At 41.9% G+C, this 25,045-nt stretch overlaps 1 protein-coding gene across 1 annotated transcript; it reads left to right on the top strand.

The window, feature by feature from the left end:
* The first annotated feature begins 211 nt into the window (after positions 1-211).
* Positions 212-24,666, top strand: ARL14EPL (ARF like GTPase 14 effector protein like). The gene is made up of 4 exons (XM_075193058.1): positions 212-281; positions 1,889-1,986; positions 16,393-16,526; positions 22,920-24,666. The coding sequence occupies exons 2-4, from the start codon at positions 1,897-1,899 to the stop codon at positions 23,143-23,145; spliced, it is 450 nt and encodes a 149-aa protein (XP_075049159.1). The 5' UTR covers positions 212-281; positions 1,889-1,896; the 3' UTR covers positions 23,146-24,666.
* Positions 24,667-25,045: the final 379 nt, after the last annotated feature.

Raw genomic sequence — 25,045 nt, 5'->3', positions numbered from 1 at the left:
TGTTATATAAAGGGTGCATATGATACCACAGTTTTCCTGCACAAGATCGTTAGAATCCTCACATAGTTACTTTGTGCTGTTAGTATGTTTCACTTCCCCTCCTCACATCATGACACTGCCCCTGTCACCTTCAGTCACACAATATGTGTTTTTCCAGCATGTGACTGTGACAAAACAGGAAGTTGTTATTTTGTTTAAGCCAAATGCATATGTAAATGTATTTGTGAACACTTCCTGACTTCATCTGATTTTGTTTGCAATGCATTGCTATTGAGATGAATGTAAGTATTCAACTGTGTTTAATAGAAGCGTCATGCAAGTTAAGTGCAGATAAAAATGCAAATATGTAAGTTTCATTTGGTACAATGTTTTATATTTTCACATCAGTTACATGCGCTTACAATACTTTATAAAGTATGTTAAGTGCATGATTTTAAACACCTTTGTGTACATAGCTTTAAGTCAGCCCATTCATCTCATGCTGCTGTAAACATTCTGATGATCTGATTGGCTACAGGCTCTTCTATCCCCGCCCACTTCAAAAGTAAAGTTATCCTGGATGAGCAGGAGTTGAAAACTGAATATAATAAGGCCTCATACCCACTGGTGTTAATTACATGCATATAAACCATTGTTCCTTCTCAATGCCATTGAGTACCTGGATTGAGATGCTCAGACACTAGTCAATTGTACTTTAAAACATAAAGGGTGATGCTCTACAAAACAGGAAGTATAAGTATGGTCAGTGTTCACAGGCCACATTTACTTTCTGTAACGAAAATGATCTATTTATACCATATTCAACATTTAATTCCTCCCCTCCAGGAGATCCTGGAGGGAAGGTAAAGTGTGAGGCAGAAAGGGGCGCAATGACGTTAAAGCATCATTTTGATGCGGGAGGGGGGGTGACGCGTTTCACCACAAATAGCGTCATGAAGGCTCCCAACCTGCCAACTTCACAAGGAAGTGGGCAGGATGCGGGAGTATGCTCTGCTCTCCCGGTGGTCCGGAAGACCTACCTGGATTTCGGGAGTCTCCCAGACATTCCATGAGAGTGGGCAAGTATTATATACTTCTGTTTATAACTGTATTTGTTTGAATTGTGTATATATTTTAAGAAGTGAAATAGTGAGCCAAGACTCTAAGGAGCATACTCATGTTGCTTACACTGTGCCAATCACCTATCACTGCATTAACATAGCATCAACATTAGAAAGAAAGATCATGAACGGTAAATGTTGGCTATACTGCAAGAACAATACAGCAGAGGGCAGGTATTATTATTAGTTATGTATCTTTCCTATGAATCCTTTTCCGTGGGAATCAATAATCCATATTCTAAATGTTGTTGACAATATGACATGCAGGACAGATGATGGGACAGAATAAGGGCTATAGCTAGAGCTGTGTGGGAAGGATAAACCCTAGGTCGCAAATCTGAGGGGGGCGCAGGGAGATTAATATTTTAGGCTAATTTGGTTACTGTTGAGGGCTAGATGGTGTCAGTTTCCTTTCTTGCCCCAGGTGCTGATTTGCTAGTTACAATCCTTGGAAGAACAATTACTATGTTAACACAGTGTTTTGAATATAAATTGGATTGCCACAGGCACGGATAAATGATGCATAGAATTTTTAAACCCAGACACATGCATTTTCTATAAAATTGGATGGCATAAAATATATGTAAAGGATATATTGTGTCAATGGTTATCATAGTTCCAAATTAAGCAATCAATAAAATAGAATATGTTGCAGAACAAAATATGTAACATAAACAGATTCATACTGGGCCCTTCATAGTAATCACAGGGAAAAAGGGCTAAGCGATATCACAAATGGGTTTTAAGAACAGAAATAAACCATTTTTTCTAATCTTACATATTTTCAGACTTGACAATGAGTGAGAAATCGAGCGATGTGAAAAACGAGGAAGGGATGGAGATAGACACCACCAAGGATGACTATCCCCGAGTCCAGAAGCAGATGGTATGACTTTTAGGGGACGAGGTGCTGCCTTGTGTCTTGGAACAGTTTTAGGAGACACATTGGACCCGATTCATTAAGAAAAGTAAAGCAAAAAAAAGGAGTAATGTTGCGACTTGTTGCATTGGAGGGAAAGGTAAACTTAAAATGTGATGGCAGATTTATAATTGGGGTAGGGCATGTCCTAGAGCAACTTGAAATGTCAGTGTACAAATAAGCTATCAAGTATTAGTGTGCTACATGGAAAAACAGCTAGTAATTAACTGCAAAATAATAAACTAATTTGCACCTTTTGCATTGTAACATGGTTTTGTCCAAGAGAAAACTTACTCATCATCATCTATTTATTTATCTAATTCTGCAGCGCTGTTCAGAGAACTCATTCACATCAGTCCCTGCCCCATTGGAGCTTACAATCTAAATCCCCTAACTTACACACACACAGACCGAGAGAGACTAAGGACAATTTAATAGCAGCCAATTCACCTACCAGTATGTACTCATTTTTTTTACCTTACTTTCCTTAATGAATCAGGTCCATTGTGGCAGAGTTTTTATTTAAATATCTGCTCATTTTCCCTGACATCCCATAGAGATATGAGTAGATTGAATCTTTTGCAAAAACATATCTGCAATTCTATAATAGATTACCACAGTGTATATTAGTACTGTACTTCATTGTCTGGAGAAGCTATAGTTGCAAAGCAACAATATGAACATTGAGATTTTTGAACTTGGATTAAGAAATTTGCAAGTGGCTTTCATATTAATTGACATTTTTAAGAATTACCTCTGTCAGTTCTTGGCAGGGTCACTAAAAATTGACTGATGCCTGAAAGTCAACACATTAAGCACAATCTGTAGTTTATATGCCATATGACTCACTTAATTCCTTTTTTATGCGGAAAAACATACAAATCCAGGCTACAGGGGTCATTTGTCTACAACACCACTTACATAGGTCAGAACATCCACACAAGAACAGTTTAGGGGTCCGAGTTTATAAAGATGCCACCCCTGGGCCCTATTGAGCAAGTTCATGACATACATGTTCATATCAAAGACATGTGTTTAGTGGTGGCAAGTACATTGATAGGAGCAGAAGTTTAGATATAATAACTTGCTGCTCGCCAAAATTAAAAGCAACACTTTATTTTAAATTTTAGTAAAAATGTAGTAAATAGAATTGAGCAGTATTAAACACCTCCAAACGCTATATAGACTAATAGGCTAATTTCCCCTATAATTGGGAAACAATGAGCATGAGGTCCCCTGCTGTAAATGTGCTTATCATGAATGCTTATTTTCTTGGGTACTGCCAGGGAGCAAATGCATCCAACATTACATGAGCCCCATAGTCGGCGACCTGTTCTAAGGCTTTTGTGTGACTCATTATTTGCAGGCACATTTGCCTCCCAAATTATGCAGCATCATGCAGCCAGAACATGCACTTACTGCAGTGCAATATTAACATAACTCTTATGGTGCTGCAAAGCACCATTACCATCCATGGCCCTGACTGATTTCTGTGAGTTGAGGTCATCTTTTATTTATGTTCCGTATAAGTATAAAACAGACATTTGTTATCATGATGCTGCTCTGCTTGTATGGTGAGTTTTGAGCAGCACAATAATGTATAATTACCAATATAAGGCCATACTTCTGTGTTATTTTAAAATAAATTGCTCTGGGACTATTACAGCTTTTTTATCCAACCCTAACATTTACCGCCTTGGGATCATGTCAGTTCTGAATCTTCCATATCATTACTGGCTGTTTTTACAGGAGATAGTGGAACTTAAACGAGCAGGGCCCTTAGCAAAATGTTAAAGGAATCCTCACCATAGCTCTATCCAGCAACCAACAGCGCAGTACATGAATTTTATCTTTGCCAATCAAGACAGGTACCTGAACTAATACATTATATTCATATATCATATTTAGCTTGCAAGTCAAATTGCTGCCTAAATATATATGTTAATATGAAGGGCACCTGGATTTGAAGGATTGTCTTTGAGTAGAGCCTGCTAAGCTGCTGGAACCTATAACAGTTGCATGGGTTGCTCTGAATCCAGTTATGTCCATTCTTACTAGAGATGGGCGGGTCCGGTTCCCCGAGAACCGAACCCACCCGAACTTTGGGTATCCGAGTACCGAGCTGAGCGGCTCGGTACTCTCCCGCCTGTTCCGAATCCAAATCGAGGCCGAACGTCATCATGACGTCGTCGGATCTCGGTTCTCGCGATACTTCGACATTATAAATACACGCCTCCACAGCAATCCATCGCCATTTGACAGAGGGAGAGAGCAGGGTGTAGTCACAGGCTGATTAGAGCAGGGACAGAGAATCCAATATTCTTCTTGCAATTGCTCTAACAAAAATCGCTAGAGAAGAGAGGGGGATAGAGGTTTATTATTTTTTGTTAATATTTGGCACTCCCCAGTGCTTTTGGGGTGTCCCCCATAATTGTGCATAAATATTTCTGGCTGTCAAAAGTCATATCTGTCAGCAGTATCTACCAACTAATTGTTAGCACTCCTCTGTGCTTTTGGGGTGTCCCCCATAATTGTGCATAAATATTTCTGGCTGTCAAAAGTCATATCTGTCAGCAGTATCTACCAAATAATTTTTAGCACTCCTCGGTGCTTTTGGGGTGTCCCCCATAATTGTGCATAAATATTTCTGGCTGTCAAAAGTCATATATGTCAGCAGTATCTAGCAAATAATTTTTAGCACTCCTCTGTGCTTTTGGGGTGTCCCCCATAATTGTGCATAAATATTTCTGGCTGTCAAAAGTCATATCTGTCAGCAGTATCTACCAAATAATTTTTAGCACTCCTCAGTGCTTTTGGGGTGTCCCCCATAATTGTGCATAAATATTTCTGGCTGTCAAAAGTCATATCTGTCAGCAGTATCTACCAAATAATTTTTAGCACTCCTCTGTGCTTTTGGGGTGTCCTCCATAATTGTGCATAAATATTTCTGGCTGTCAAAAGTCCTATCTGTCAGCAATATCTACCAACTAATTTTTAGAACTCCTCTGTGCTTTTGGGGTGTCCCCCATAATTGTGCATAAATATTTCTGGCTGTCAAAAGTCATATCTGTCAGCAGTATCTACCAACTAATTTTTAGCACTCCTCAGTGCTTTTGGGGTGTCCCTCATAATTGTGCATAAATATTTCTGGCTGTCAAAAGTCATATCTGTCAGCAGTATCTACCAACTAATTTTTAGCACTCCTCAGTGCTTTTGGGGTGTCCCCCATAATTGTGCATAAATATCTCTGGCTGTCAAAAGTCATATCTGTCAGCAGTATCTACCAACTAATTTTTAGCACTCCTCAGTGCTTTTGGGGTGTCCCTCATAATTGTGCATAAATATTTCTGGCTGTCAAAAGTCATATCTGTCAGCAGTATCTACCAACTAATTTTTAGCACTCCCCAGTGCTTTGCGCTCAGAATGGATTCAAAGCAGTCCACATATGATCAGAATGAGCAACCAGGTTCTGTCACCAGTCCTGATGTTAGTGTTCCCAGTACGTCATCTGGCCAAGGTGATGTCAAACAACAGAGTGTTTCCAAATTAGTGCAAAAAACAAAAGCCCAAAAAAAATTTACTGTATTGAAGCGAAAAAGAAGTGTAACTGAGCAAAAGTTAAGTGACGATAAATAAAAAATTGCAAGCATGCCATTCTACACAACCAGTGGCAAAGAGAGAATGAGGCCTTCACCTTTGGCTATTAGTGGCAGATCCCAAAAAGTTACCCAGCCTACAATTGGTGCACAACTACTGTTACGCGTCAAAGCCGAGCTGCAAGATAACAGTAAGGCATTAGAGGATAATGTTTGCTCTGATTCACAAATGACACCAATCCCTGTGGAGAGTCTATCCAACAGTGGTATGTCTAATCGTGAGCATTCTGTTAGTGTACCCATAAAGAAGGGCCCTTTCAGCAGTTCTGCTGATGTGTACCTGAACAGCCCGAGTGTAGCCGCTGATACACAAATTGAGGATGCCACTTTGGAAATAGAAGAGGATGAGGGGGAGATTTGTGGAGGTGACGAGGGCGCTAATAAGGATGTTGATTATTATGATGCAGACAGATACCAAATTGCCTTTCTCAATTTCTATTTATATTCTAGACTAGCAGAATACCCGGCGTTGCCCGGGATTTAAAGAATTTTAAGACACAACTGTGTTACAAAGTGTTTCTCTGAGTTTAAAGAGACCAGTTACTGGATGAAGCGGCATTAAACCATTCCCAATATTTAAGAAATGATCAGCAAACTGACCGTCCATTGTGTTGCCATGCAGAGAAACTCTCATATTTGTGTTTAGTCGCAAAGTGCGAACATGCCTGCAAAGATGTGATGATTTAAGGCATGCATTAATTTCATCCGCCATTGTTCCTTTTGGAATGACCGGCAATGTTTGTCGAAAATCTCCAGCCAATACAACAGTGACTCCACCCATTAGTAAATCATTGCCTCTTAAAAATTGAAGTGTTTGATTGAGGGCCTGTAAAGCATTTTTGTGTGACATGGTGGAACTTCTTCCAAGACATTGTTCCAGACATTCCAGAGTTATGGTCATTTTAGATGATTTTTAGTTGTTACCCCCCTCGTAACCCCCACCCTTAGGAGTGCTAGGGGTGTCTTGCCCCCACAATATTTGTTGTCAGACTGTAAGTCATATGTGTACCAGGTTTGGTGTAAATTGTTCCAGACATTCCAGAGTTATGGTCGTTTTCGATTATTTTTAGGTGTTACCCCCCTCGCCACCCCCACCCTTAGGAGTGCTAGGGGTATCTTGCCCCCACAATATTTGTTGTTAGGCTGTAAGTCATATGTGTACCAGGTTTGGTGTAAATTGTTCCAGACATTCCAGAGTTATGGTCGTTTTCGATGATTTTTAGGTGTTACCCCCCTCGCCACCCCCACCCTTAGGAGTGCTAGGGGTATCTTGCCCCCACAATATTTGTTGTCAGACTGTAAGTCATATGTGTACCAGGTTTGGTGTAAATTGTTCCAGACATTCCAGAGTTATGGTAGTTTTCGATGATTTTTAGGTGTTACCCCCCTCGCCACCCCCACCCTTAGAAGTGCTAGGGGTGTGTTGCCCCCACAATATTTGTTGTCAGACTGTAAGTCATATGTGTACCAGGTTTGGTGTAAATTGTTCCAGACATTCCAGAGTTATGGTCGTTTTCGATGATTTTTAGCAGAGTTATGGTCGTTTTCGATGATTTTTAGGTGTTACCCCCCTCGCCACCCCCACCCTTAGGAGTGCTAGGGGTGTGTTGCCCCCACAATATTTGTTGTCAGACTGTAAGTCATATGTGTACCAGGTTTGGTGTAAATTGTTCCGGACATTCCAGAGTTATGGTCGTTTTCGATGATTTTTAGGTGTTACCCCCCTCGCCACCCCCACCCTTAGGAGTGCTAGGGGTGTCTTGCCCCCACAATATTTGTTGTCAGACTGTAAGTCATATGTGTACCAGGTTTGGTGTAAATTGTTCCAGACATTCCAGATTTATGGTCGTTTTCGATGATTTTTAGGTGTTACCCCCCTCGCCACCCCTACCCTTAGGAGTGCTAGGGGTGTCTTGCCCCCACAATATTTGTTGTCAGACTGTAAGTCATATGTGTACCAGGTTTGGTGTAAATTGTTCCAGACATTCCAGAGTTATGGTCGTTTTCGATGATTTTTAGGTGTTACCCCCCTCGCCACCCCCACCCTTAGGAGTACTAGGGGTGTCTTGCCCCAACAATATTTGTTGTCAGACTGTAAGTCATATGTGTACCAGGTTTGGTGTAAATTGTTCCAGACATTCCAGAGTTATGGTCGTTTTCGATGATTTTTAGGTGTTACCCCCCTCGCCACCCCCACCCTTAGGAGTGCTAGGGGTGTGTTGCCCCCACAATATTTGTTGTCAGACTGTAAGTCATATGTGTACCAGGTTTGGTGTAAATTGTTCCAGACATTCCAGAGTTATGGTCGTTTTCGATGATTTTTAAGTGTTACCCCCCTCGCCACCCCCACCCTTAGGAGTGCTAGGGGTGTCTTGCCCCCACAATATTTGTTGTCAGACTGTAAGTCATATGTGTACCAGGTTTGGTGTAAATTGTTCCAGACATTCCAGAGTTATGGTAGTTTTCGATAATTTTTAGGTGTTACCCCCCTCGCCACCCCCACCCTTAGGAGTGCTAGGGGTGTCTTGCCCCCACAATATTTGTTGTCAGACTGTAAGTCATCAGTGTACCAGGTTTGGTGTAAATTGTTCCAGTCATTCCAGAGTTATGGTCGTTTTCGATGATTTTTAGGTGTTACCCCCCTTGCCACCCCCACCCCGTAATGAATTTCAATTTTAATTTTTTTTAGTTGCCTCCGTCATGTTTTAATACACTCGTATGCAAAATTTCTTGATCTTCGCTTGAAAAATGTGGATTTGTATAGAAAGACAGACAGAAGGACAGAAGGACAAATTTTCTCTTTTATATATTAGATTATATAACGGCTGAATAGTTTTCTATTTTACTCCAAGTGGAGAGGGGATCTGATGCAGACAGATACCAAACTGCCTTTGTCCATTTCTTTGTATATTCGAATTTCTAGTTCAACGGTCTATGCAGGCTGTTTTTTTTTCTATTTTACTACAAGTGGATGGGGGGGGGTCTGATGCAGACAGATACCAAACTGCCTTTGTCCATTTCTTTGTATATTTGAATTTCTAGTTCCACAGTCTGTGCAGGCTGCTTTTTTTAATATTCAACTACAAGTGTAGGGTGTAATATACACCCAAAGACGATGGCTACATTGCCAATAATCAAAGATGGAGGAGGTAGACAACCAGGTTTGTCTGTATAATTTGCAGACAAGTGTTCGAATTAAGGGCGGCCTACCAGGGATTAAACTGTTTTTTTCATAATTTATTAACTTTAGAATTACCCCACTTATTTAAGAAACTGGTGGAGCACTAAATTAGGTTATTTTAGACCAAAAAAATTGTATTTTTTGCGAAAATAGCAAAACAAAACCAAACAAAACCAAAACCAAAACCAAAACACGCAAGGGCGGTTTTGCAAAACCAAAACCAAAACCAAAACACGAAGGTAATCCAGATCCAAAATCGAATACAAAACCAAAACACGGGGGTCAGTGACCATCTCTAATTCTTACACAAGATCTTGCTCCAGACCAGTAAAACTTGATATCACTTAGCGGCACCAGTGGTTCACATGAGTTTATTACAAACAATGTATTACTGCACTGACCAAGTTTAAAGAACATGGTTGGATATCCAATCTATAGGCTCCTGAAGTGAGCCTTTATAATTAAGTTTTTAATTTTCTCGTAATATATGCTTGCATGAGCTTCATATATTCTTAAAATAACCATGAAAATGAGGGGACATCGTATCTGACATCATTACTTCTGTCTTTTCTGAGGTCATTGGTTGACAGCCCTAATTGGGCCCCATGTGATATCATGGATGGTCAAATTAGGCAGAAAACGAGTCACTCTGTGCTCAGGTCAAATAACATTATTTGCCTGCAAATGGGCAGTTTTGTTGTCTAAAGTGATTGCACTTCCAGTCTGCCACTTTAAGTCCCTTTTAGACTTAACCAGCCACAGAAGTTCCATTACTTCACTTACTGTAACTATCTTGTGGATTTATCATTTTTCTAATAGACATTATTTTAAGTGGAAGAAGAAGAAATGCACATGTGAGGAGGTGTCTTGTGTCTTTTGGGAGGGATTAGCTTTAGGATTATCGTCTGCTGGTAAGTCGATTCCTCATATTAGCCCCAAACAGTAAAGTACCAAGTCATTGCTCGCTGTATAGTCTGATACAGAAAATAATACCTCTAGATGCAGACTCAGATGAAAAAGCAAATTCTTCTTTACTGTGTGTATACACGGATGTCTAGTTCATACAGGAATAGACATACAACTAGGAGCGAACCTTCAGTTTATATAGCCCATTGTCTTGCACTTATCCAAGCTGTATTGGTTGTAATCAATTTCTAAAGTGAACAAATCATTCATTGGTACAATATTGTGAACTTGTGCCCGTGAAACATAAATCCTAAGATAACAAATGGTTTGACTTTCATTGCCTATTATATACATATCCCCAGTCACAGAACAACTGTTGACTATTTTAAACATTATATTTAGAGCCATATCCATAGATTACATAGATATAACCATGAACTTATAATACTATCTTATTGAAACTAATGTGGCTTATACATAGAGTATCTTTGAGGTAGATAAGTGGTTGATTTTTCAGTCCCTTCATGACCAGAGTGAATTACCAGCATGAATTACACCACAATACATACAGTCATTACACAAGAAAAAGCATATGTCTGAAAACACTCCAAGAAGGGACATTATCAGTAATGAGTTCATCGTGTCTACAGCACATTTGAATAAGAGTATAATATAAAATACTGTCCTAACCATTATCTTAGCCTCAAGTACCTATCTTTTATTTCTCTTTCATCCTATCTGGGGGACACTGCTACCACGGGGTTGCATGAGGGGAGCTAGCAGTTGGCACTTAAACCGTTAATTATTTGTTTAACCTACAGACAGACTCCTCCTCTCTGCATCCTCAGTGTAATTTGAGTGGACTTACTCTGTGCTGCTCTGCAACATTTTCTTACAGACTTAGAGAAATTACTTTTATTTTTCATTTATTTTATCTTTCTCTGCTTAATATTAGGTGCAGGTTCAGCGCTGGTACTTACTGGGGCTGTATTGGAAACACATTTCCTCACAGGACCTCGGCTACTACAAAGCCAGAGCACGGATGGCTCTGGTACTACAGATCACTATAAGAAGTGACAGGAGGGTGACCGGCGCTGCTAGTCGGCAAAGAGTGCCGTGATCCCGATGCAGGTCACCATTGTTAGGATGGTACCAAGTTCCCTGGTAATGATCAGAGCCGGATTAAGGGAATGGAGGCCACCGGGCTAAGGGTACTGTGAGCCCTCCCCTATTATATATAATAGAGCATAATATGAAGCTGTGAGGGCCCCCCCGTGAGGATTCCCAGAGCACTTACCTCCTATTCCTAATCCGTCCTTTCTTCACTGTCTGCAGGCTGCAGGGAGCAGGCGTTCTTCCGTCACTCCCTGTAGATCTCATGAGAGTGAGACTATGACTCATAGTTTCACTCTCAAGAGACCTCCTCAGTAATGTGTACCGCGGAAGCATTGCAGTGACAGCAGGCAGCTAACAGCATAACATTTGCTGTTAGCTGCCTGTCATTCTCCTTGAACAGCTGAAAGCCGGGGGCAGGGACGCCCCTGACCCGATGAATGGCGGTGGACCCCCCAGATGACCGAGGCCCCTGGGCCCTAGCCCAGTTAGACTTCGGGTTAATCTGGCCCTGGTAAAGAGGGAGGAGGACTTTGACCGCACACAGTCACGAATGGGATAAAGGGCACTGCAGGCTTATATATAAAAGCCAGCTAATCCGCCAGAGAGGCAAGCGGTACCGTTAGGCTGCTTGATAACAAGACAAACACGGAATAATGCATATTGGGGGAACAAGGAGCAGCATATAGAGAGGACACTCTACAAAAAGTGGGGACTTGGTGTGTCCCTGAAAAGTGCAGGAAAATGGTAGCTGCCTGTTATCAGCTACTGAGGCAAGCTGTACATCCGCCATGCTGCACACAGACATCTCTCCTCTCCTCACACTGTACATCCGCCATGCTGCACACAGACGTCTCTCCTCTCCTCCTCACGCTGTACATCCGCTATGCTGCACACAGACGTCTCTCCCCTCCTCCTCACGCTGTACATCCGCCATGCTGCACACAGACGTCTCTCCTCTCCTCCTCACGCTGTACATCCGCCATGCTGCACACAGACGTCTCTCCTCTCCTCCTCACTCTGTACATCCGCCATACTGCACACAGACGTCTCTCCTCTCCTCCTCACGCTGTACATTCGCCATGCTGCACACAGATGTCTCTCCTCTCCTCATCACGCTGTACATCTGCCATGCTGCACACAGATGTCTCTCCTCTCCTCCTCACGCTGTACATCCGCCATGCTGCACACAGATGTCTCTCCTCTCCTCCTCACGCTGTACATCCGCCATGCTGCACACAGACGTCTCTCCTCTCCTCCTTACGCTGTACATTCTCCATGCTGCACACAGACGTCTCTCCTCTCCTCCTCACGCTGTACATCCGTCATGCTGCATACAGACGTCTCTCCTCTCCTCCTCACGCTGTACATTCTTCATGCTGCACACAGACGTCTCTCCTCTCCTCCTCATGCTGTACATTCGCCATGCTGCACACAGACGTCTCTCCTCTCCTCCTCACGCTGTACATCCGCCATGCTGCACACAGACGTCTCTCCTCTCCTCCTCACACTGTACATGTGCCATGCTGCACACAGACGTCTCTCCTCTCCTCCTCACTCTGTACATCTGCCATGCTGCACACAGACGTCTCTCCTCTCCTCCTCACGCTGTACATCCGCCATGCTGCACACAGACGTCTCTCCTCTCCTCCTCACACTGTACATCCGCCATGCTGCACACAGATGTCTCTCCTCTCCTCACGCTGTACATTCTTCATGCTGCATACAGACGTCTCTCCTCTCCTCCTCACGCTGTACACCCGCCATGCTGCACACAGATGTCTCTCCTCTCCTCCTCACGCTGTACATTCGCCACGCTGCACACAGACGTCTCTCCTCTCCTCCTCACGCTGTACATTCTCCATACTGCACACAGACTTGATACTCTAAAGAATCCATTAGCCTATTAGAAGAGAGATTGCTCGACCAGGTTAACCCTTGGAATGCCAGTGTGTGATTTGTTGATACATTTGATTAACCAGCTGGGCGTGCTTGTATTTACATTTGTGTAACAGTCTGGAGGTGTGAAGATGTAACCCTGTGTGTGCTGGTGTGGGTCTTGTTAGTTGGACAAGTTCTGCTTGTGAAACAGATCCTCTGGCGGTAGCAGTGGACGTAATGACCATGCGCTGGAAGTTCCAGCTGGAATATCTGTTCCTCCCATTCCAATGCTGACCCGAGAACTTAGATGAGTGAAACAAAAAAGACTACCCATAATCCTGGTGGCTCCACATTGACCTTGTCGGGTCTGGTTCACAGACATTCTGTGACTGGCAAGTGAGCAACAGCGGTGTCTACCACTTTGTGACAACCTGCTACTACAGGGCCCGTTTCGGTTCCCGGACCTTCATCGTCTATCTTTAATGGCGTGACTATTGAAGCCAGTCTTTGGCAGACGAAAGGTTTAACGACCAGAGTAGTGGACACTATGTTGCGAACTAGAAAGTCAGCGTCTGCCCGTATATATCACCGAGTGTGGAGCATCTATATCAGATGGTACGAGCATCGTTCTTTCCACACGGGGAATTTCGACTTTCTAGACACTTGGCCTTTCTCCAAGATGGTTTGTCTGCGGGTCTTAGACTCAGCTCTCTGAGAGTCCATGTATTGGCCCTCTCTATATCCATAAGAAAATTGCACAATTGCTGGAAGTGAAGACCTTTCTTAAGGGGGTCTTGCATATCCAGCCTCCTTATGGTCAGCTCACAGCTCCCTGGGATCTGAACTTCTTGCTAACTATGTTTCAGAGCGTACCCTTAGAACCATTGAGCACAGTCGAGTTCAGGTTTCTCACGTGGAAGGTGGTTTTTCTCTTGGCCATAGCATCTGCACGTACAGTGTCAGAACTTGGAGTCCTCGCTTGCCGGTCGCACATGATAGGGCTGTTCAGTGGATGGTTCCTTCTTTTCAACCTAAGGTGGTTTCAGGTTTCACCTGAATCAGGAGATCGTAGTCCCGATCTTTGGGCCGCCAATACAAGAAATCCTTGGATGTTGTTTGTGCCCTTCGCAAATATGTCAAATGAACTTCAGACATTCGTAAGACAGATTCTCTCTTTGTGCTGTTGCAAGCTTATAAGTGGGGATGGCCGGCTATTAAGCAGACCATGGCCAGGTGGATCAATTCCACCATTAGGCAGGCCTATGTCATGATACATCAGCTTGTGCCTAGCCATATTGCCGCCAATTCCACCAGCTCAGTGGGTGCTTCTTGGGCTGCATGAAATGGAGTTTCAGCAAGTCAGCTTTGCGGAGTGGCCACCTGGTCCTCTTTCCACACCTTTACTAAGTTTTACCTGTTTAACGTTTTTGCGTTCTCAGAGGCCAGTTTTTGCTGCAGTGTTTTGCGTGTCGGGCAATCAGAGCGGCCCCTACTTTAGGGGACTGCTTTAGAATGTTCCCATGGTAGCAGTGTCTCCCAGATAGGATGAAAGAGAAAGAAGGATTTTTATACTTATGAGAAATCATTTTCTCTGAGTCCATCTGGGGGACTCTCCGTTCCCTCCCTTCTGCACTTTTCTGGGTTGTCTTACCGTTCCTTGAGGCTTTATAATTCCACTGAGGTTGCAGGGGGATGAAGAGGGGAAGAGTCTGGTTAAGCAAATAATTAACTGTTTAAGTGCCAACTCCTAGCTCTCCCCATACAACACCATAGTAGCAGTGTCCCCCAGATGGATTAAGAGAAAAGGATTTATCGTAAGTATAAAAATCCTCCTTTCCAATCAGCTTCTATTATTCACTATTCTCTCACAAGTCATAGAGTTAAATAGATCATTTGAAGCTATATTAGATCAAAAGTAAAGCAGTAGAAATCTCACTGCTGGTACTGAGGGAGGTCACATGTCAGAAATATTTGCCCCATGTAGGATAGCTGTAGCAATACTTCTGAGAAGGGGTATTTTGTTGACCACCTGCCAGTGTATGTATAAATACTGCTTGTCTAGTGTCTGATGAGAGGCACTCTGAACATACTGCTATAGTGAAAGACACCATGGTATGTCCCATGAGGTTAAGTATCTCTCAGGGCCTTCCCAAGGGAAAGTTTCAGATCTTTTCTTTTACAGCTGTTTCTTGGTGTTAATCGAGCTGCCATTGAACCTGACAGTTGGGGTACAATTATACCTATAATGATGATCCCTAGAGTAACCTTTGATGTAATCCAATTAGGGTATCCTATTGCTATAAAATCTGCATTCTGCATTGTGTGTGTTACATTAGAAGGTATTACATTCTGTCAACTTTGAGTTATAGTGAATTGAAGTTATTGACATTTTGGGGGGAATTCAATTGGCCGCGTTACTTTTTACAGTAACAAACTATTACGATAATAGTGCACTTAAATATCTTTGTCACAGTAATTTCAATGCTGGCTTTTTGCTTGCAGCTCCCCAAACCATGAGCAGAAAGCCGTGTTGATTTTACTGTGATAACGGTAATAGAGTTATTGCAGCGCTAATGTGGGGGGGAATTGTTTCTTAAGCTGCTGGTGATTACAGTATGACTTCCCTTTCTCTCGTGGCTCTTCCACCTCAACCAATGAAAGGTGGAGACTGGAGAAGCTTCTGGGGGGTGGGGTCTGTAGCTGTTGCCAGATCCACAGCAACATATAGATTTACTTGTATGAGATAACAGAATAAAACAAAGTAGGTGATCTATTGTCATAGCTGCCAACGTTTTAATAGGAGGATCATTTTGCTGCTGCATAGATACAGCTAAGCACATTGTGGAAGAAATCAAGATCAGGAGGCTTATAAGAAGTGAGAATGACCAGAGCCATGTTTATCTAGCAATCACTGGAGATCATTCACACCAGCATAAATTCAACATAAAAGTTAAAGAGAGTTTCCCAGAGAATAAATCCACTGGCATTTATAGCATAAAACACTACATATAAACCTAAGCAATATAGTATATGTGCAGTACACAATAAGATTTCCCTGAGAAAGCAGTTACTCTTATCCGAACAGAACACATTTCTTTTTTCTTGGCAATTTTCCCAGGAATTGGAACTTATATTAATAAATCTTTATCATTGTTTATTTGTAAAATGACAGAAATCTTAAGAGTTAGAGTTACAAATCATACAAAATACAAATAGCACATAAAACAGAACAAATACATACAAGGATGATAAAGGAGGTGCAAATGTGAGACAGAGAGTAGAAAGGGCCCAGCTCAAAAGAGCTTACATATGGTCTGGCCCACCTGCATTGCTAGTTAACTGAAAAACAGGGATTAATACATTCATCCCACTCCATAAGCCCCCCACCAATGTTCCTTTGCCCAAGTCACATAAAAGCATATCCATACTTCATACCTCCCAACATTCCAAAACTGACATTGGGACAGGAAGTGTGGCCATATCATGATGGACATGGCTATACCCCATTACAAAGCCCTAAAATCAGTACTGTCCCACTGAAATCTGGACAGTTGGGAGGTATCAAATAAAGCACACACATAGGACATTGTATGTATTTATAATACTTTAATATCACTATTGTTATTGTTTTGGCAGCAAATTGAGCGACAGTTGAAATGTTTAGCATTTCAAAATCCTGGGCCACAGGTTGCAGATTTCAATCCTGAAACTCGGAAGCAAAAGAAGAAAGCCTACATGTCTCAGATGAACGGGTACTACCCTACCAGCAAGTAAGAATGTAATATCATGTGCAAGCTGACAGGACCTTCGTTGGTTTCTATAACCAATCTATATAATAATAATAATATATCACTATGCACCATGCAGCGCCTGTATTCTGTGTTCTGGCTCTTCATCTGTGTATAGACATTCCAGTTTACAAAAAATCTGAAAATTATTATTATTATTATTGTACTTACTCTGTCTGTCCATGTGTAGTCATTTAGGAGGTTCCATTCACTTGCAGAATGACATCACTCAGTATAACTGTACAATATGCAACAGAAAACGTTAATCACACCTAAATATGAGGACCTAATTATGTCTAAATATGTAGATAGCACATTACAAACTACATCACTATTATTGTGTATTGTTTTATATTTAGATATTTAGAGTATCATTCAGTCCAAACATTTTAACTAATATCGTGTAGTGGTTTGCTGATCAGTAACTGAGGGTGAATGGAATTCCAGGGCAGAAATTAATATAAATGGACAGGATTGGTAGGTTTGGAGACTATACAGAGAGGGATTAGGATTTAGGGTGGGTACACACTGCAAAAACTTTTGACCAATTTGTTGTCACTAACGATTTTACAAAAAACTGAGTTCCAATTAGTTTACGGATTCATGTGTACACACTAAAGCTGGGTACACACTGAAGAATTTTTCCGACCGACATGTTATCTCAAACGATTATACCTACGACTGAAGTTCCGATCAGTCTGGCAATTCATGCATACACACTTACACGATTTATCTTCAGATCTGTGCTCTTCATCTGGTCCTTTATCTTGTTCTCTAGTCCGGAGAATGACAGCACAATATTCATTCATTCATTCAGTACTGTTACATTGTCACAATGATTAAAACCACCTTGTTACAGTAATCCACATGTCCTAATGAATTTCGTTAGCATATGTGACTCTAAACTAAATATTCTGTCTCAGAACGAACAAATAAATTATTCCTTCTACAGCACTCTCTACATTTATTCACTCTGACATTCAGTGCTAACATCGGCTTAAAAGAGCCCGACTCTGTAAACTCTACGGAGATCGTCAGCATGAGTACATATACACTGCATGATCGTTAGGTGATTGGCCGGAAAATATTAAACAGTACGACCAACCAAATGAAACGATGATCGGCACTTTGGGACGACTTTACATCATCGTGTCACTATACACGCTCACACGATATCTGACCAAAAGGTCGGATGACGGCTGATTTGTCCAATTATTGGACAAAATCCTGTAGTGTGTACCGGGAATGATTTACCTTCAGATCTGTGCTCTCCATATGTGGTCTAAGGGGATGACAGCACAGTTACCGATCACACGGGAAGGGACCACTCACTCACCTGCTGCACAGTCACCGATCACATGGAAAGGGACCACTCACTCACTTGCTGCAGAGTCACTGATCACACGGAAGGGACCACTCACTCACTTGCTGCAGAGTCACTGATCACACGGGAAGGGACCACTCACTCACCTGCTGCACAGTCAACGATCACATGGGAAGGGACCACTCACTCACCTGCTGCACAGTCAACGATCACATGGGAAGGGACCACTCACTCACCTGCTGCAGAGTCACTGATCACACGGGAAGGGACCACTCACTCATCTACTGCAGAGTCACTGATCACACCGGAAGGGACCACTCACTCACCTGCTGCAGAGTCACTGATCACACGGGAAGGGACCATTAACTCACCTGCTGCACAGCCACCGATCACATGGGAAGGGATCACTCACTCACCTGCTGCAGAGTCACTGATCACACGGAAGGGACCATTCACTCACCTGCTGCAGAGTCATTGATCACACAGGAAGGGACCACTCACTCACCTGCTGCACAGTCAACGATCACATGGAAAGGGACCACTCACTTACCTGCTGCACAGTCAACGATCACATGGAAAGGGACCACTCACTTACCTGCTGCACAGTCAACGATCACATGGAAAGGGATCACTCACTCACCTGCTGCAGAGTCACTGATCACACGGAAGGGACCATTCACTCACCTGCTGCAGAGTCATTGATCACACAGGAAGGGACCACTCACTCACCTGCTGCACAGTCAACGATCACATGGAAAGGGACCACTCACTTACCTGCTGCACAGTCAACGATCACATGGAAAGGGACCACTCACTTACCTGCTGCACAGTCAACGATCACATGGAAAGGGACCACTCACTTACCTGCTGCACAGTCAACGATCACATGGAAAGGGACCACTCACTTACCTGCTGCACAGTCAACGATCACATGGAAAGGGACCACTCACTCACCTGCTGCACAGTCACCCATCACACTGGAAGGGACCATTTACTTACCTGCTGCAGAGTCACTGATCACACGGGAAGGGACCACTCACTCATCTGCTGCAGAGTCACTGATCACACGGGAAGGAACCACTCACTCACCTGCTGCACAGTCAACTATCACATGGGAAGGGACCACTCACTCACCTACTACACACTCCCCAATCACACATGAAGGTACCACTTACTCACTTATTGCACAGTCACCAATCACATGGGAAGGGACAGCACACTCCCCTGCTTCACACTCACCGATCACACAGGATAGGACCACTCACTCACCTTCTACCCAGTCACCGATCACACAGGAAGGGACCATTTACTTACCTGCTTCACAGTCACAGTAACAGAGATACAGAGGTAGCTGCAGCCTGTCCCAGAAGGTGAGTGTGGGCATCGCAACTTAAATGGGCATCTCAACTGCAGTCAATCAGAAAGGGAGGCATTAATGAGAGGGCATCATGCTCGTCTATCTTTGATCTCAATCAGCTCCTGGCTGCACTGGCAGCACCAACCAGGGACTAATCCGAAAGTTTGTAAAGGTCCTCTCCTCTGGTGCAGGAGTGGACACCTGCACCATGGGCCCGTTACACTGGCACGCAAGGTGGTCACAGTGCATCTGATCCGGCCAGGCAAAAGCCGTACTGGCACATAAGGAGAGCACAGCCTGCACGGACTCGTTCACACACACTTCGGGAGGGTGACAGCAGCTTTTTGCATTCCTCCAGGTAGATCGGAGGGTACATGCTGCACAGGATGAATTTGAGATCAGGAGGGCATTTACACGTAGTTGTAGCCGATGCCCTTATACAGAGGCACAGTGATCTCTTGGCAGGTCAGGTCCTTGGAGCTCTGGGCAGCCATGACCCAGTGATCAGAAGCAGCAACAAGTACATCTCCAGCCAGCAGAAACTCTCCATTGCGCATAGTCTCTGTTATAAATCACTATAACACACTCTGAGCTGTCCGTAGATTACCTATTACATCCTCTGTCACAGCCCAGGCGGTAGGGTCCTCTCCTCACCATTCTAGCCGAAAGTCGTGAAAGTGCATACACACAGCAGGATCAGAAGCTGATCGGAACAGCAAAAATCAAACATTATGACCAACCAAATGAGACGTGATCGGCACTTTGGGGCAACTTTCGATCATCGTGTAAGTATACACACTCACACGATATCTGACCAAAGTCGTATGTTGGCTAAATGGAGGTGTTTCTAGCCTTATGGACATAGCAAGACAAATATAGTAACCAAGAGAAGGATTAAGATAATTGTCTGATAGAGAAGGTGCAGGAGTCCAGAACATGCAGTAATGTATATCTAAGGGTCACACCGAAACATGTCAGGCATGAGTCAACACCAGAGGAAACATAAAGAAGAATACAGACACAACAAAGGAAATCAGAAAAGAATGTGGCAGGAATAACACAAGGGTGTGGAAGGTACTTGTCCACCTAACCACTAGTGAAGAACTGAGTTCCTGCTCTCAACGTGCTCTTTAGCCACATTTTACCTTGCTACTGGCCTTGGAACACTTGGATAGCATGGAGGGCTTCAGTAGAGTAAACTGATATGCGAGACAATAGGGTCTACCTGGTATGAGTTTCCAGATCCTTGTGGACTATATAAGGCTTGATAGTATACTAGAGGTTACTGAGGCATTTTGTGGCCTGTTCGAAGGTCCAGCTCTAATTTGGATCTGGACTTAGTTCTCACCTTAGTGCTAGTCTGTGGCCTTATGTCTCATGTTTTGGTGTTTATCTGCATCTTGTGTAGCCTGTTTTCCGTGTTCCATTGTTTAGCCTGTGTCTGCCAATGCTGTTACTATGCTGTTACTAATGCTTGAGGCGATGTCTGATGGTACCTTGCCGTGCATAGCAAATGCAGTGTAACACTTTTCCTTTGCAGTTCTCAATTGATAAGAGTTGTGGTGCTGTCTCTGCTTGCTACTGCCTATGACAATAAATTTGTTTTGTTTATCTTTTATTAATTTCTAGAAATTCTCCAGTAACAATACTTCTGAAATATGTTAGGACTGGAAAGTACATTAGAGGTAACCTACTGTAATACAATAACATCTATGAAAGCACTTTGTATAATGACTATAACACAAGCATAGTCTGAAGATCACTAGCTTTAGCTAAAAATACAATGCGGATGTATGGGGCTTCCTACTACAAATTGGCTTAATTTTAATGAACGTCCCATAATGAATTTATAAAAGAACAAGTCAGGGTATATTGTGCTTTGTAAGAGTACAAATAGATAAATTGCTAAATCTGCAAATCTAATAAGGAGAAGTCATTGAAACCTGAGACAGAATGTATTGTAATAGGATTCATAAATTGCAAGTCTGCAAGCACCACAAGATCTATGGAACTACTGTATAAGTTCCCTAGTCCGTAGGATATGACTGTGAGCTGAGAGCGACATCAGGAGCGTGTGGGCTAAACCCCAACTTACACTGGAGCAAATCAAGGCTGCAGATATTATATTACAGCATGTTGTAAAGGAAATATTGCAAATAACTAAGTTTTTGTGTAGCGGTGATATTGTCTGGGAAGATGTAAATCATATTAATTACAAACTGAACTTTTTAAACTTTTTGTTTGATATTTAACAGTTTGGAAATCCTAAAGGCTATGGGCCTGATTCATTAAAGCACGTAAAATGAACATAATGTACTTTTTTTTTAAAATGCATGTAAATTGGTCATCCATCCATACTGAAGCATAAGCAGATGTGAAGAAATGTCTCTTGTTGAATATAGGTGTAGGTATGCTCTGCATATACGGTACTTGCCGCATTGAGACAGACAATACACTGCAGGATACGAACATTACATATGTGCAATATAAAGTCTCAGTAAAACGCACACAAAAAAAAGTATTCATTTATTGCTACCTGTTAATAATAATAGTCATTAATGAAAAAAAAAAAAAATTATTTCACCCCCCTCAATAAAACACATTTATCAGGACGTTATTAATGTCTACTGTACATAAAATGCATTTTTATAGTTGCTCATGATTGCAAACACATGTTCTAGCAGGCATACATGACCGTCATCACTATCACTTGGCACTTACACCTGCTCTGTAGCTAGTGCAAATGACAGGAAAAACACGAACTTTAGTGGTGCCCAAAGTTTGAATCGGATGCTGCTGCGTGCACTTGACCTTGGCATACCCTTACTGTACATTGACTATGTGCATATGCCGCTTCCCCTCCCCGTTCCGCTCTTCAAAACGTAGGCAGTGGGAAGTGTCATTTACGTGGGAACATGAATTGTGTTCTTTGGCGTATGTTTCGGTTTCGCGCATGTACAGAGTGAAAAAATGCAAAATAAGCCACGTAAATGGATTTACATTCCTAATGTAATAATAAGTAATATAGTAGTTATAAATACAGTGTACAAAAGAAAGAGGTGCAAGAAAAAGAAATCTAAAGTATATAGAATGTACATATACATTTTGTGCAAGTAGTCAAAATGTGACAAATCATATTATATCCTCATTCTCTGACAGGTTCTTGCTCTTAACTCTCACTACTAACATTTCAAAAATATTTCTATGTAAATTAAATTGGCCTTCTGGGACCTTTCATCATAAACGCTATTGTTCCAACCTATAGATCAAAAATAGGTGGCAATGTAGAGCAGCTGGCTTATTAAGAAGTTATGTAATTGGACAAAATTTGAGATCGTAGGATCAGCCTGAAAGAAAATAAGGTACTATTACCATAGAAACTTAAATGATAGCAACAAACGATACATTTTTTGTACATCATTCAGTAACTAAACTGCAGCCATCTCTACTTCAGACACTAGTCCTGAACCAAGGCTTGTGTTCATGCTTCTCATCATTGCTGCACAAATGTAGAGACCTTTTGCTTAAGTGGATGGTAACAATTTGATGTTTTGTTTACTTTAAAGGGTAGGAGAAGCAACTGCAAAAATGCCTTTGGTCTGCTTTAATATATTTTCTGCAATGTTAATAATATTAGCCTATAAACTGACTGATCTGTATCATTAACCAATACCAACTTTAATGTCTTTCTCAGGGTTTCTGTAAAGAAATATGACAAGCGTGGTAAACTCCTGTGTAATAACCAGGATTTGTGTGACTGCCTGGAGGAGAGCTGCCAAGGTTGTTTCTATCCTTGTCCTAAGTGCAGCTCCAAGAAGTGTGGACCTGAGTGTCGTTGCAACAGGAAGTGGGTCTATGACAGAATACAGACAGAGGCTGGTGACATCATAAGCAAGCTGCCTTTTTATATTCCAGATTAAGTCAGTTGACTGATTTTCTTAGCAAAAAGTCTGTGTGAAGTTCCTTTGTGTATCATGCAAATGTGGGTTCAGAGGCTATTTCTAGATAGTCAATATGGTGCATGCCAAATATAAGTTAGGTCTTTATGACGATTACCCGTTATATGAGTGCTGGCACAAAACCTGTATATCATACCCTGAAGAGTTCTTTTGGTGGGATAAATGGAGCAAAGGGGAGGTGGTCTATCAGATTTGTGGGTGTTTTCATTTTAAGTTGGTTGAGCATCTGGGTTAATAAATGCATGACTTGGGAGGATTGGATCATGGACAATTTTGTTCTAATTTCCCCAATTTTCATACCCACACAAACAATTATGCTATAAATACTCTTCCTCTGGTCCGTAGTAACCCTGCTCCCACCGTAATGGCTGAACCAGGTCTTAGCATTTCCTCTCTGGACGGTTTTGTCTATGATGCACTGTAACATTCCTTTAGTACTGTAGGCAATAGTCAATATATGTTCTTACTCTTTGTACCAAGTTATTGAACATATTTAAATGGAATAGATTAGTAGTCTGATCATGTCCCTTGGTCATGATAGATCGGTATAGGTGTAGTGTCCTATGTTTGCATAGATAGTACAACATGTTGAGTACATAATTTCACCCTTAAGTGTCCTTGGAAACTTAACTTAAACATTGCCAGCTATGTAATATAAAAAAGAGCAAGATAAGGTGGAGCTGGATAAACAGTAGTCTGGGTAAAGAGAGCAACTTCTTAGTGTCTAGGCTACATATACACTGGGGTTAAAATTCTGCATTTAAGATGTGATTCTTACACAATCTAAACACATGTAAACAGGTGTGAAAATATGTGTTTGCCTTGAACAAAGTAACAACTGTCTGTTTTGTTGCAGTTGCGTATATAATAAAATGCAGGTTGCACTCATTTTTAAGCGCATTTCTAAACATATGGTATGTATTTCAGATGCAGTAAAAATGCATTGCAAATGCCAGTATGATTATAGCTTAGTGTTAATAATCTAACAAAAATTAAACATTCCTGGACAACATGCCTTAAACTTCTCAGCTTTACGTTTACTAAGATTGGTTCTGTCAACCTGTTCTTAAAAAGGAAGAAAACTTATTGCCAAATAAATTAAAACACCACAGATGAAAACTTCAGCTTGTGGCCTACATCCCATACTATCTGTGATCATTTCTTTTCAATGGTTTCCCAGCTTCATGTAGTGGTCTCAATCATAGGACATATATTTAATAGTCTGGATAAAGTGCTTGTAATTGTAAAATATATATGCAAAAGAACACTTGAACAGCACTATCAGACTACAAAATAGGGCTGCCTTTTTATTATTCAATGTGTTATAGCCTTGCGTGCGAAGTATTGATAGAACCAGTATGTCACAAAGCTCAAGAATTGTATTTATTTTTATGTATTTTTTGCACTTTGACACCAGTTTTATATTTTGTGCTAACAATGTTTACGTTTTTTAAATGGATAATAATTTATATTTTTTTATAGCTTCAGTATTCAGTTATTGGGACTGCAGCATATTGCAAGATTGATGTGTGCATTTTGTAATAAAATAATTTGTTGATATTTCTAGTCTGACATTTTTGTGTCTTTTCTACTAGCATATAGAGATGAGCGCACTCGGATTTCTGAAATCCGAGCCCACCCGAACGTTGCCGATCCGAGTCGGATCTGAGACAGATCCGGGTATTGGCACCAAATTCAAATCTGAAACTGAGGCTCTGACTCATAATCCCGTTGTCGGATCTCGCGATACTCGGATCCTATAAATTCCCCGCTAGTCGCCGCCATCTTCACTCGGGCATTGATCAGGGTAGAGGGAGGGTGTGTTAGGTGGTCCTTTGTCCTGGTAGATCTTGTGCTGTGC

The sequence above is a fragment of the Mixophyes fleayi genome, chromosome 1 (assembly GCF_038048845.1).
Source record: "Mixophyes fleayi isolate aMixFle1 chromosome 1, aMixFle1.hap1, whole genome shotgun sequence".
NCBI classification, from domain to species: domain Eukaryota; kingdom Metazoa; phylum Chordata; class Amphibia; order Anura; family Limnodynastidae; genus Mixophyes; species Mixophyes fleayi.
This window is presented reverse-complemented; position numbering and strand designations above follow the sequence as displayed.

Excerpts from the sequence above, each read along its gene's own strand:
- ARL14EPL (XM_075193058.1), top strand. The coding sequence starts at position 1,897 with ATGAGTGAGAAATCGAGCGATGTGAAAAACGAGGAAGGGATGGAGATA. Across the intron at positions 1,987-16,392 it reads CCCGAGTCCAGAAGCAGATG|CAAATTGAGCGACAGTTGAA; the intron begins GTATGACTTTTA and ends TTGTTTTGGCAG. Across the intron at positions 16,527-22,919 it reads GGGTACTACCCTACCAGCAA|GGTTTCTGTAAAGAAATATG; the intron begins GTAAGAATGTAA and ends TGTCTTTCTCAG.